The following is a 12,818-nucleotide window of genomic DNA, read 5'->3' on the forward strand; positions in this document are numbered from 1 at the left end:
GGAGGGCGGGTCGCCAGGAAGCGGAAGTGGCCGAGCCGCGGAGGCCGCCGCCTTTAAGTTCCGCGCTCGCCACCGCGCGTTACCGCCGCCGAAGAAGCCGCTGCAGCCGGGGACCGAGTGGAGGCGGCGCGGCATGAAGCGGCACAGGCCCGCTCCGTAGCGCTCGCGCGCGCGCGTCGGGACGATCCGGGCGGGGCCGGGCGGGGGAAGGTGCAGTATCCGCGCCCGTGTCTGGTTCCCCTTGGCCCCCGGGCGGCCTGGGCCGCGGCAGCCCCGCCTGGGGGGCTTCGCCGACCCCCGGACCGAGCGCCGGGCTGCGGGGGGCGCAGAGCCGGCGGAGGGCCCCCGGCTGGCCGGAAGAGCGGAGGTTCCGAGTGGGCCAACGTCCTCGGGGCGCCCCCCGAGTCCGTTATCTCCATCGAGCCTCGCTTGCGGTCGGGAGCCCTGGAGGGGCGCAGGGAGTCGCGGGCGGGTGGGATCCCACTGGGCAGCTGGCACCCTGTCCTGCCTGCCCACTAGTTTGCACTGCCTGCGGGCCAAGTGTCCTCTCCGGCTCAGCCCACCTCTGCTCCCGGCTGTGCCTTCTCCTCCTGCAAGGTCTTTACCCTCTCTTCTGGGTTTCTGGAGAGAAGCAGCCAAGGGCCCCCGGGGGACGGGGAGCTTGGGGGGGTCTCTCAGCGCACCATCCCAGTTGTTGGGAAGAAAGTGACCAGAGTCCAAGCTCAGCAAGCTGTCTCCTTAGCCCGACCAGGGGGCTTAGTGCTAAGGGAGGAAGACGTCTGTGATGTCCCAGGCTTCTACCTGGAGGCTGAGCTCACATCATCCCCACCGCGTCTTCCATCACCTGCTTGGGGCCACGGGATCCCAGAATTAAAACTGATGACAAAGAAACAGACGTTCTATTATTTTTTCTTTTTTGCGAAGCCAATATTTCAGCAAACGTAATGCTGCTTTTCCCAGAGACGTTCTGAGTAACCTGTCAAGGAAAAGGAGCCAGAAGGGGTTGTGACTTTAAGTGAATAGAACTTTTTTTTTTTTTTGTAAGCTTAAGCTATTAAATTCAAGGTAGTAAAATGGCCTGTTCTGTAATTCTTGATTAACCTATGTTAATTATGTCTCCAGACAATTCGATGTGATATTATCATTTGGAATAGGAATTGGGCGCAGAGAAGTACAATTTGCAAATCATCTGGCATTTCTGAGGATTTGCAGTAGCCAGGGAGGGACTTCACATCTCTATACCTTTTGCCATATTTTAAAGCCCTCATTTTTGTTTGTTAATCTATGGACATCAAGATTAATGCTGTTAGGATACTCTTTTTGGGTCAGTTGGGCTGTAACGCTAAAAAAGAGTTATTTGGGGGATTTTGATCTTAAAATCTTGAATTTTGATCTTAAAATTTAAGACCCAGTTATTTAGGCCTTGCCATATTACATTAAAACATAGTATTTCTGGGTTGATTTTAACTATAATTTCAGAACTTTTCATCTGTGATGAAATGTGGTCCATTTTAGTAACAATCAACAGTTTGTATCTTGTTTCATTATCCTGATGAGCAGGATTGTTTGGTGAGACAAGGCACAAAATCCGGCTAAGGAAAGAGCAGGGGAAGTGGAGAAGTCTGTGGTTGAAGTTGCGTCCCTTGGAAAAGGTTTTTTTGAATGTGGAAGAGATCTAAATGGGTGAAAATTCGGGCAGGTGGGCACCCAGGAAGGGCTTGTCAGTGAAGTGGTGAGTGGGGCAGTGAATGACAGGCCCTGTGCTGAGAGCGTACACTTGAGTGTAAGGTGTTTAGAACTTGTAAGATGTGGGTAAACATTCATGAAAATCCCTAATGTAAGGTCAGATCTGTCCTACAAGATTCAGGACATAATTTACTGTCAATCTCCAAGGCAGCAGAAGTGTCACGTGAAGTGTGCGGTGTGTGGGCGCATGCCCAGGTCTGTATTTGCAAGTGTAGAAAGCAGTTGTGACCCTAGTAGAATTCGGGTCCTGATAGTTTTTCCCTCAAGGTAAGTCAGCAGAACTATTACATGGTAGAGAAGATATGAAGTGAAGGATGCCTGAAGGAGCTGGGGCTTGGAGGTGATTCTGCCGAGTTTTCCTGATCCTTACTGGAAAAAAATGGTGTGGAGGTGAAAGTTGCAAATTTAACACAAAGCATGTTGAGAAAAGTGAGGCAAATCTGTAAAGATTCTTACTTGTTCCTCTGTTAGCGTAAAACTAAGCCCTTTGACATGTTTGGTGGAAAATAGGCCTTCACCTGGCTTTTAAACAGGCTAAGCACCCTGTCACAAATACACAGAAATTTCAGCGGGTTTTTGGCACCAACATAAACATCTTGTTCCATTTTCTGTGGACTTGACCTTGCTCCGGTTCAGAACCAGAGTGTGCCAAATACCAGTAAACTAGGTGGCTTAATTTTCTGTCACACTGTTCAGGGTTTTAAGCACTGCCAGTGAATGCCTATTGTAAGTAACACTGTTAGAGCTTACCTGTTGTAACTATCAGCTGGGTTTCCTGGCCATTCTTGGCTATTGTAAGATGAAACGTGGTAGTGTAGTCCACTGTAATGGGTGAAAAAGATCTGCTCACTTGCATGGTATTGATGCACTCTTGGTGAACTAGAGTCACCTGCTAATAACTTAGTTACAAGTTCTTGTTCATCTAGGAGGTTAAGGCTTTAACTTAAAACTTGTTACATTTTAAATGTAATGGGTTTGTTAATTTGAAGTGCAATTAATAATTTTGTGAGATTTAGTCAAATATAATTTTTCATTCCACAAGTTTTTGACATTCATTAGTTCAAAAAGTGCAGATGCCCCATGATTTTTTTCTTTTTGGTAGCATCATAAACACTACACATCAATATTCCAGTAGTGTCATTCACACTTTTTTGTTGTTACTTTGCATGTACCATTAAGTATTTTTTTTAAAGATTTATTCATTTTATTACAGCCAGATATACACAGAGGAGGAGAGACAGAGAGGAAGATCTGTCCGATGATTCACTCCCCAAGTGAGCCGCAACGGGCCGGTGCTGCGCCGATCCGATGCCGGGAACCTGGAACCTCTTCTGGGTCTCCCACACGGGTGCAGTGTCCCAATGCATTGGGCCGTCCTCACCTTTCCCAGGCCACAAGCAGGGAGCTGGCTGGGAAGCGGAGCTGCTGGGATTAGAACCGGTGCCCATATGGGATCCCGGGGCTTTCAAGGCAAGGACTTTAGCCACTAGGCCACGCCGCCGGGCCCAATGTACCATTGAGTATTAAAAAAAGATAAAAGTTCATCTTCTGGATTTATGAGGCTAGAGTTCTTACTATATTAAACACCCCTTTGGAGTTGAACTGGTAAATTGGAATTAGTCTTTTATAAACATACTGTTAGCACAGTGTGATGAGTGAATTTTTTACATCCATCTAATTAAAAACTTTGAAAATAATGTCTTGTTTACTGTTAGTGTAATTGTATAGTCAATGTTGTATAATCATCTATGTGAGACTCTTCAAAATATACACAACACAAATGTGATAGTGATACCTAGGCAGGAGCAAGAGACTCAAAAACAATGGAGTCTGCCAGGCAGTTAGCTTTGGAATTTTGGAGTTCCATTTGAAGGAAACAATGTATTCTCTTGGATGGTCCTAGGAAAGTTACTACAGGCATATTGCTTGCAACAATTTAATTGCTGTTCTAATTGATCATGATGATTTCTGCAAGTGGCAGCAATGCACAGTTAACAGGAGTGTTACTGTTTTGAATGTGAGCACTTCACTCTCTTGGCACATTGAGAGTCACTATTGACATGCTTTTGGGTGGAGCATAGCAGCCAACTGGCATATGGCCCGTTTCCTTCCAGTGTGGGAAAGAAGGGAGGAATTTTGGCAAGAGATACCCAGGGAGAGCTTTTTATAAAAGTTCCCAAAGGGATTTATAGTCACTGTAAAATAGACATGACCCCATTTTTTTAATCTCGTTTTGAAATAGCACAGGGAAGGGGGAGCTACTGCTTTTCTTACTGGGTTTCATTTCATCTGCTAAAATGCATTTTTGCTTGCTGTTTTGGGGAAGGACCCTCTCAGACTGTCATTCTGATACTATGCAAAGCAAGGTCTGTGAACAATTTGATGTGCCTTGTTTTTCTAGGAAAATGCAACATGGCAGCAGCAATGGAAACAGAACAGCTGGGTGTTGAGATTTTTGAAACTGCAGAGTGTGAAGAGAATATTGAATCACAGGATCGGCCTAAATTGGAGCCATTTTATGTTGAGCGGTATTCCTGGAGTCAGCTTAAAAAGCTCCTTGCTGACACCAGAAAATATCATGGCTACATGATGGCGAAGGCACCACACGATTTTATGTTTGTGAAGAGGAATGACCCCGATGGGCCTCATTCAGACAGAATCTATTACCTTGGTGAGTACGAAAAGAATTGAAGCCTAGAAATAACTTGCATTCAGTTCTTAATGAATATAAATATTTCATGAGTCAGGGACTTTTTGCTCATTACACGGAGGAAAAAAACACTAATTTGAAGGAATTCCGTTTGGTACTGTTTTAATTTTGGTTTGGACTATTTATTTTTACTTACAAGTGGCAAATCATGAATTGAACATCGTCTTTTTTTCAATCACTATGAAAGATGCCAGAAGTACTTTACTCTAAACCCCATTTGAAATGTCTTATAATTAGATTACAAAAATAATGGAATGATCAGATTGCAAAAATAATAGAAACCTTCAGTTGTTCCTTAACAGCTGCTACTTTTTGTTTGTTTGTTTGTTTTAAGGATTGATTTATTTGAAAGGCAGAGTGATAGAGGGAGGGAGGAACAGAAGAGATCTTTGATCCATTAGTTTACTCCCCCAAATGGTCAAGTCAGCCGGGTCTGGAGAAAGCTGAAACGTTAGCCAGGAACTCCATCCTGGTCTCCCACATGGGTGGCACAGGCTGAAATGCTTGGGTCCTCTTCCATTGCATCAAAGATACATTACTGAGTTAGATCAGAAGCCGAGTAGCTGGGACTTGAACTTGCACTCTGGCACAGGATGCCTGCGTTCCAGATAGTGTTTTAAGCCATGGTGCCACAGTGCTGACCAGCTTCCATTTATTTAAATCAGAGCTGGTTTGGTCCTTCTTTCTGAGATTATTCATTCTAGACTGAAAGTCTCTGTAAGCTAAATATGTGAATCTACCAGCTAATTCTTTTCTTTATTATTTTTTTTAAGATTGATTTATTTTCATTAGAAAGGTAGATTTCCAGAGAGAAGGAGAGACAGAGAAAGATCATTTACTGGTTTACTCTCCAAATGGCTGCAACAGCCAAAGCTAAACTGATCCAAAGCCAGGAGCCAGGAGCTTCTGGGTCTCCCACATGGGTGCAAGGTCCCAAGGCTTTGGGCTATTCTCTGCTACTTTACCAGGCTATAGTCAGGGAACAGGATGGGAAGAGGAGCAGCTGGGATGTGAACCAGGACCCATATGGGATCTTGTGGTACAGGGTGAGCATTTAGCGACCAGGCTGTCACACCCGGCCTGAGATTTTTCTGATGTCGAAGATGAAGCAGTACACATTGCTGATGTGAGCTTCCTTGTAGAGCTCATTCCGTAGAGTAGAATTCCTCACACTCAAAGAGTAGATATTCTGAATGTTTACTGATATGCCTGAGTTCCTTCTAAAAAGGTTGCAGGAGTCATAATACCATCAACATTCCCTTAGAATTTTTCCATAACTATACTGGTAGTGATGAAGAATTATACTTTTTGGGACCAGCGGGGTAGCCTAGCAGCTACAGTCCTCGCCTTGTTTGAGCTAAGATCCCATAAGGGCGCCGATTCTAATCCCGGCAACCATCCAGCTCCCTGCTTGTGGCCTGGGAAAGCAGTCAAGGACAGCCCAAAGCCTTGGGACCCTGCACCCGTGTGGGAGACCCGGAAGAAGCTCCTGGGTTCAGATCGGATCAGGTCCAGCCATTGTGGCCACTTGGAGAATGAATCAGTGGATAAAGAATGTTCCTCTCTGTCTCTCTTTGTCTCTATATGTCTGACTTTCCAATAAAAGCAAATCTTAAAAAAAAAAAGAGAAACAAATACACTTTCTGATCTCCCCCATTTCAATTAGTGAATAACAGTTGTGTTGTGGTTTGAATTTTTGTGTGTGACTTTCAATGTCTTTTTACATATTTAACAGCCATTTATATTCTTTTTCTGTGACTATTGTGTGTCTAAATCTCTCTTTGGATAGGATTGGTGTTCTTAACAGTTTGAAACTGGCATCCCAAGTAGCATCTTAGCCACTACAGCAAATATTGCCCCTGGAAGATTCTTTTATAGGACATTGCATATGATTGAGAATGTTTGTTTATCCCAAATGACTCATGCTTACAAGAAGCATTGTTCAGCAGCAAGTTTGTTTTGTTTTGTTCTTTAATTAATTAATTAATTTTATTTGGAACGGCCACATCGGCCAGAGCTGAGCTGATATAAAGCCAGGAGCCTGGAGCTTTCTCTGGGTCTCCCATGCAGGTACAGGGTCCCAAAGCTTTGGGCCATCTTCCTCTGCTTTCCCAGGCCACAAGCAGGGAGCTGGATGGGAAGTGGAGCTGCCGAGATTAGAACCAGTGCTCATATGGGATGCTGGCATGTGCAAGGTGAGGATTTAACCAATTGAGCCATCACACCAGGCCCAATGATCACATTTTGTAAAATTTTGAATGATATGGTTAGGTACCACAATCTTTTTTTTTTTTTTTTTAAAGATTTTATTATTATTGGAAAGCCGATATACAGAGAGGAGGAGAGACAGAGAAGAAGATCTTCCATCCGATGATTCACTCCCCAAGTGAGCCACAAAGGCCGGTGCGCGCCAATTGAAGCCAGGAACCAGGAACCTCTTCCGGGTCTCCCACGCGGGTGCAGGGTCCCAAAGCCTTGGGCCGTCCTTGACTGCTTTCCCAGGCCACAAGCAGGGAGCTGGATGGGAAGTGGAGCTGCCGGGATTAGAACCGGCGCCCATATGGGATCCCGGGGCGTTCAAGGCGAGGACTTTAGCCGCTAGGCTACGCTGCTGGGCCAGGTAACCACAATCTTAAGAAGTCTATAAGAAAGCAACTCTGTAGCGTACCAAATAGATTTAAGACAAAAAAAAATTTAAGATGTCAGTTGGTGTCTAACATTTTGCTTTAAAACACAGCACAAACTAAGAAAGTTTAGGAAGCAAAGGAAATGAATAAGGCGCAGATATTTGAGGGTCAATGTCTGTTTGCAAAGGTTAGCTTGAATTTTACCATGCCTTGTGCAGACTGCCTTTTGCTGCTGTCATCAGAAACAGGCTGAGAATTGTTCCACCTGAAAGAATGTTCTTGTTCTGCCTGTGTGGTTTCTGTTCTTCCTTCACTCTCCCCACCTTTTCTGAAATGATAGCTTTCCAACACTCTTTAGTATGGCAAGGCTTTGGTTTTAACTTTATTCATGTTTCCTTTGGTTCACGACGACGTAACCGCAGCTCGTTTCTATTAGCTCTGTGGTAGTGACTCATTCTGCACTGCCTCGATCTTTCCATTCAGCTGTTGCAGGAGCTCACAGAGCAGACCTGGCTTCAGCTGAGTTCAGACTTCTGGTTCCTTTGCCCTTTCCCAGTAAAGGGCCAAGAAATGTGTAGCAAATCAGGCATAGTTTCTGTAACATAGGAAGAGATGTTCCTTTGCTGGTTCATTCACCCCAAATGGCCACCACAGCTTGGGTAAGAAAGGAGCTTCATCTCATTCTCACACAAGGTTAACAGGGGCCTAAGTACTTGGGCCATCTTCTGCTGCTTTCACAGACACATTAGCAGCAAGCTGGGGCTGGATTGGAAGTAGAGCAGTTAGACCTCACACTGGCACTCCTAGGAGATGCTGGAGCTGTAGGCAGAGTCTTAACTCACTGCTCCACAGCACCAATTTTTAATTTTTGTGTTTTAATGTGAATTTGCTTTTATACCTGGATACTTCAAATCCCTTGTTAATAATGACAGTTAAATAATTTTTATAATGAAGAAAATTTAGAATTCATTTAGACCTGTGTGTGCTTCTAAATAAGTGTTTTAGAACCTGGCACAATAGACTAGTGGCTGAATCCTCGCCTTGTATGTGCCATATGGGTCATACCCCAACTACTCCTTTCCCTATCCAGCTGTCTGTTTGTGGTCTGGGAAAGCAGTCAGGGATGGCCCAGAGTCCTGGGCCCCTGCACCCGTGTGGGAGACCTGGAGGAAATTCCTGGCTCCTGGCTTGGGGTTTGCTCATCTCCAGTCATTGTAGCCACTTGGGGAGTAAACCAGCAGATGGAAGATCTTTCTCTCTGTCTCTCCTTCTCTCTAAAAATCTGCCTTTCCAGGCCCGGTGGCATGGCCTAGCGGCTAAAGTCCTTGCCTTGAACGCCCCAGGATCCCATATGAGCGCCGGTTCTAATCCCGGCAGCTCCACTTCCCATCCAGCTCCCTGCTTGTGGCCTGGGAAGGCAGTCGAGGATGGCCCAAGGCTTTGGGACCCTGCACCCACGTGGGAGACCTGGAAGGGGTTCCTGGTTCCCAGCTTCGGATTGGCACGCACCGGCCGTTGCGACTCACTTGGGGAGTGAAACATCGGATGGAAGATCTTCCTCTCTGTCTCTCCTCCTCTGTGTATATCTGACTTTGTAATAAAATAAGTAAATCTTTAAAAAAAAAAAAAATCTGGGCTTGGCGGCGTGGCCTAGTGGCTAAGGTCCTCACCTTGATCCCATGTGGCCGCTGGTTCTAATCCCGGCAGCTCCACTTCCTCTCTATCTCTCCTCCTCTCAGTATATCTGACTTTGTAATGAAAATAAAATAAATCTTAAAAAAAAAAAAAAAAAAAATCTGCCTTTCCAATTAGAAAAAAAAGTAAAAATAAATAAATAAATAAGTGTTTTAAAACACCCAGAGAAACAAGAAACTTAGCAAGGTGAAATTGTTGCACCAGAATCTCATTGAGTCTAGAGCTGCCTTCTAAAGAACTATCAATTTTCACAAAATTCCGAAAACGACACTTGTCTTCACTCTCCTCACATCATTTTACATCCTGTTGTGTTTATCCTGAGAGATTAAGACCTGGATCTCCAAATGAAACCTGAGTATTTTCCTTGTTTTATTGAAGGAAATTTCAATCATATATGCCACATGCACATCTTATTTAGTAACATTAATTATGAATCCTGTAGAGTACAAACGTGCTTTATGGAAGGCATTATGTACTAACTAGTAACTATGATTGTATGAAGAATGCTTAAAAAATAATTGTGATAATTTTTTTTTGCTCTTATAGCCATGTCTGGTGAGAACCGAGAAAACACTCTGTTTTATTCTGAAATTCCCAAAAACGTCAACAGAGCTGCAGTCTCCATGTTGTCCTGGAAGCCTCTTCTGGATCTTTTCCAGGTAGGGCTCACCATGGTTCTTCCTGCGCCGTGGTATCCATTCTGAGATGCTGCATTCATTCAGAGGAGGAAGGCGAATCGGAGTTTTTCAGTTTTGAAATAAAGTGATTCACAAAAGAATGCTGTTATGTTTTAACAAACAGTGTGTGATTCTTGAATTCCAGTATCTGAAACTGAGGGACATTACAATTTAGTCTTCTTTTAACTGCCTTTTTCCTATTCAGCTACCTTTTCCCTTTCATAAACTTTGTGGTTCTCACATTTTGGGGGGAAGTTCTTTATGGAAAAGAACTTAATTTATTTGCAGAAAGATTTTTTTTTACTTATGTCTTGAAATTGATTTTGTAAGTTCTAATACTTAGTAACAGCATTAAGTAAGTTATTAAGTTTGGCTTTTGCTTCCAAATTGTGTAATTCAATTTACATAAAATCATAGCCTAGAGGCTTTTGTTTGTTTTCAAAATTTTAGACAAAAAAGTAAATAGTTCAGATTCTTTTTAAAGAAGACTTTTATTGTAAAGTCAGATATACAGAGAGAAAGAGAGAGAGAAAAATCTTCTATTCAGTGGTTCACTCCCAAGTGGTCACAATGGTTGGAGCTGAACCCATCTGAATGCAGGAGCCAGGAGCTTCTTCCTGGTCTCCCACACGGGTGCAGGGTCCAAAGCTTTGGGCCGTCCTTGACTGGTTTCCCAGGCCACAAGCAGGGAGCTGGATGGAAAGTGGGGCCGCCAGGATTAGAACCAGAACCCATATGGGATCCTGGTGCGTTCAAGGTGAGGACTTTAATCACTGCAGTATTGCGCCAGGCCCCCAATTCCCTATGTTTTGTATAAATATGAATAGGTAGATCCAGATTTGCTCTTTGATTGGAAGACATAGGGTAGAAATAATCAGACAGCCAGAGAGAGGGTGAGCTTCCATGTACCAGTTACTCCCTGAATGATGCTGCTGCAAAGCTGGGAGCCAGGCTCTCCGTTCCAGGTCTCCCATGTGCATTGAGGATCAGACAGGAACTCCAGTGTGGAATGGTGCCTATCAACTGCTTCCTCTACTTCCTCCCAAATTATACAGGAGCACGAAGCTGGAGTTTGGGCTAGGCTAGGCTGAAGCCATGAGCTGGGAGCTCGGGTCAGGTTGCGTAGTGGCAGGGATCTGGTACTTGAAATATTTCGCCTGCTTCCTATCAAGGTGTTCAGGAAGCTGGAATTGGGGAAGCAACTGAACCTCAACCCCATCACTCCAGTATGCCATATGGGTGTCCAGAGCAGCACCTTTAATAGTGTGCCAAACATCTGTCCCTCTTCTGGTGTTGTTTCTATAAAGGCTGTGTGGATTGGCATCTGTTTTCTTATAGAAGATTTTTATAGTTTTAGCTTACATTCAGATCTTGATCTGATCCATGGAGTTCATTTTTGTATATGGTATGAAATGGGGATGAGTTAATTCTTTTACATGTGAGTATCCAGCTATCCTACATTTATTGAAAGACTATCCTGGTTTGAATGGGTTTAGCATGCATGTGGACTGTAAATGTACATTTGTATTTCTGAACATTAATTGTGTTCTGTTGCCCTGTGTCCTTTCTGATTACACCAAATTGTCTTAATTTATCTTTATCTTCGTGCTAACTTTTGAAATCAGAAAATGTTCTTTTTCCAGTTGTTTTGACTATTCTGTGACACCCCCCCCCTTTTTTTAAAGATTTATTTATTTTTATTGGAAAGGCAGACTTATGAAGAAAAGGACAGAGATCTTCCATCTGCTGGTTCACTCCCCAAGTCGCTGCAACGGCCAGAGCTGAGCCAATCCAAAGCCAGGAGACAGGAACTTCTTATGGGTCTCCCACATTGGGGCGTCCTTGACTGCTTTCCCAGACCACAAGCAGGGAGCTGGAGGGGAAGTGGAGCAGCTGGGAGCCCATATGGGATCCCAGCATGTGGAAGGCAAGGATTTAATCACCGAGCCCCACTCTGCCTTTTTCTTTTTCTTTTTAATTTTTAATAGAAAGGCAGATTTACAGATAGAAGGAGAGACAGATCTTCCACCCACTGTTTCATTCAACAAATGCTGTAATCCCCAGGGTTGAGCTGATCCAAAGTTGGGAGCCAGGAGCTTTTTCTTCGTCTCCCATGTGGGTGCAGGGTCCCACAGAATTGGGCCATCCTCTGCTGCTTTCCCAGATTATAAGTACAGAGCTGGATCAGAAGTGAAGCAGCCAAAACACGAACCAGCAACCATTTGGAATGCTGACACTTGAAAGTGGAGGATTAGCCTGTTGAGTCACAGCACCAGCACCTCTGTGCCCGTTTTAATTCCATTTGAATCTTATTAGAATCAGTTTTTCATTATTTGGCACAAAGGCAGTATATATATATATATACATATATATATATATATATATTTTTTTTTTTTTAAGATTTTATTGTTATTAGAAAGCCGGATATACAGAGAGGAGGAGAGACAGAGAGGAAGATCTTCCATCCGTTGTTTCACTCCCCAAGTGAGCCGCAACGGCCGGTACTGCGCCGATCCGAAGCCAGGAACCTGGAACCTATTCCGGGTCTCCCACGCGGGTGCAGGGTCCCAAAGCCTTGGGCCGTCCTCAACTGCTTTCCCAGGCCACAAGCAGGGAGCTGGATGGGAAGTGGAGCTGCCGGGATTAGAACCGGTGCCCATATGGGATCCTGGGGCTTTCAAGGCGAGGACTTTAGCCACTAGGCCATGCCGCCGGGCCCAAAGATAGTATATTTTTATAGGCAAATCAAAAGCTGCCCTCCCAGGACCTGGATTGGAAGGGGCAGCCCCGATACTCTGATATGGAATGCTCATGTCTCAGGTAGTGGCTTAACCTCCTAAGCCATAAAGCTAGATTGAGATAGATTAGTTTTAGTTTCTTCTTCAGTCAGTTTGTGTATCTAGGAACTCGTCCTTTTCATTTTGGGTGTCTTGTTTGTTAGTATACAGTTTGTTCATAATGTTCCTTTTTAATCCTTCCTTTTGCTATAAGGATTATGGGCCTTAATCCCTCTTCTATTTTTTTATTTTTGTCATTTAAACACTTGTGCACAAAGTTGGTTTCTATTACTCCAGCAAAATTGTCAGTTTTGTTGATCTTTCTTCATCTGGGTTTCCAGTGTGTACAGGGGCCCCAGCAGGTGGACCTTCTTCCATTTTCTCAGACATGTTAAGGAACTCGATTGGAAATGGAACAACTGGGACTCAGACCTAACCTCATACAGGTTGCTGGTGACGTAGGTGGTGGCTTTACTTGCTGTATAACAGCACCAGCCCAAGTTTTAATAATGTTTTTTGAAGATTTTATTTTATTTTTATTGGAAAGTCAGATATACAGAGAGGAGGAGAGACAGGAAGATCTTCT

The 12,818-nt window shown here is 44.1% G+C and overlaps 1 protein-coding gene across 4 annotated transcripts in view; it reads left to right on the top strand.

Moving 5' to 3' along the window:
- Positions 1-12,818, top strand: part of DPP8 (dipeptidyl peptidase 8) — a 58,838-nt gene continuing 46,020 nt past the window's right edge. The window contains exons 1-3 of one of the 4 annotated variants that reach the window (XM_058665668.1): positions 1-210; positions 4,148-4,417; positions 9,325-9,437. In XM_058665668.1, the coding sequence (XP_058521651.1) occupies positions 4,159-4,417; positions 9,325-9,437 (372 nt within the window). In that variant the 5' untranslated portion in view covers positions 1-210; positions 4,148-4,158. Of the gene's footprint in view, positions 211-383; positions 405-1,047; positions 1,066-4,147; positions 4,418-9,324; positions 9,438-12,818 lie in introns of those variants that run through there. The other 3 variants (XM_004577974.4, XM_058665666.1, XM_058665667.1) reach the window with 3 other exon arrangements.

This window comes from Ochotona princeps, chromosome 6, assembly GCF_030435755.1.
Source record: "Ochotona princeps isolate mOchPri1 chromosome 6, mOchPri1.hap1, whole genome shotgun sequence".
Lineage (NCBI taxonomy): Eukaryota > Metazoa > Chordata > Mammalia > Lagomorpha > Ochotonidae > Ochotona > Ochotona princeps.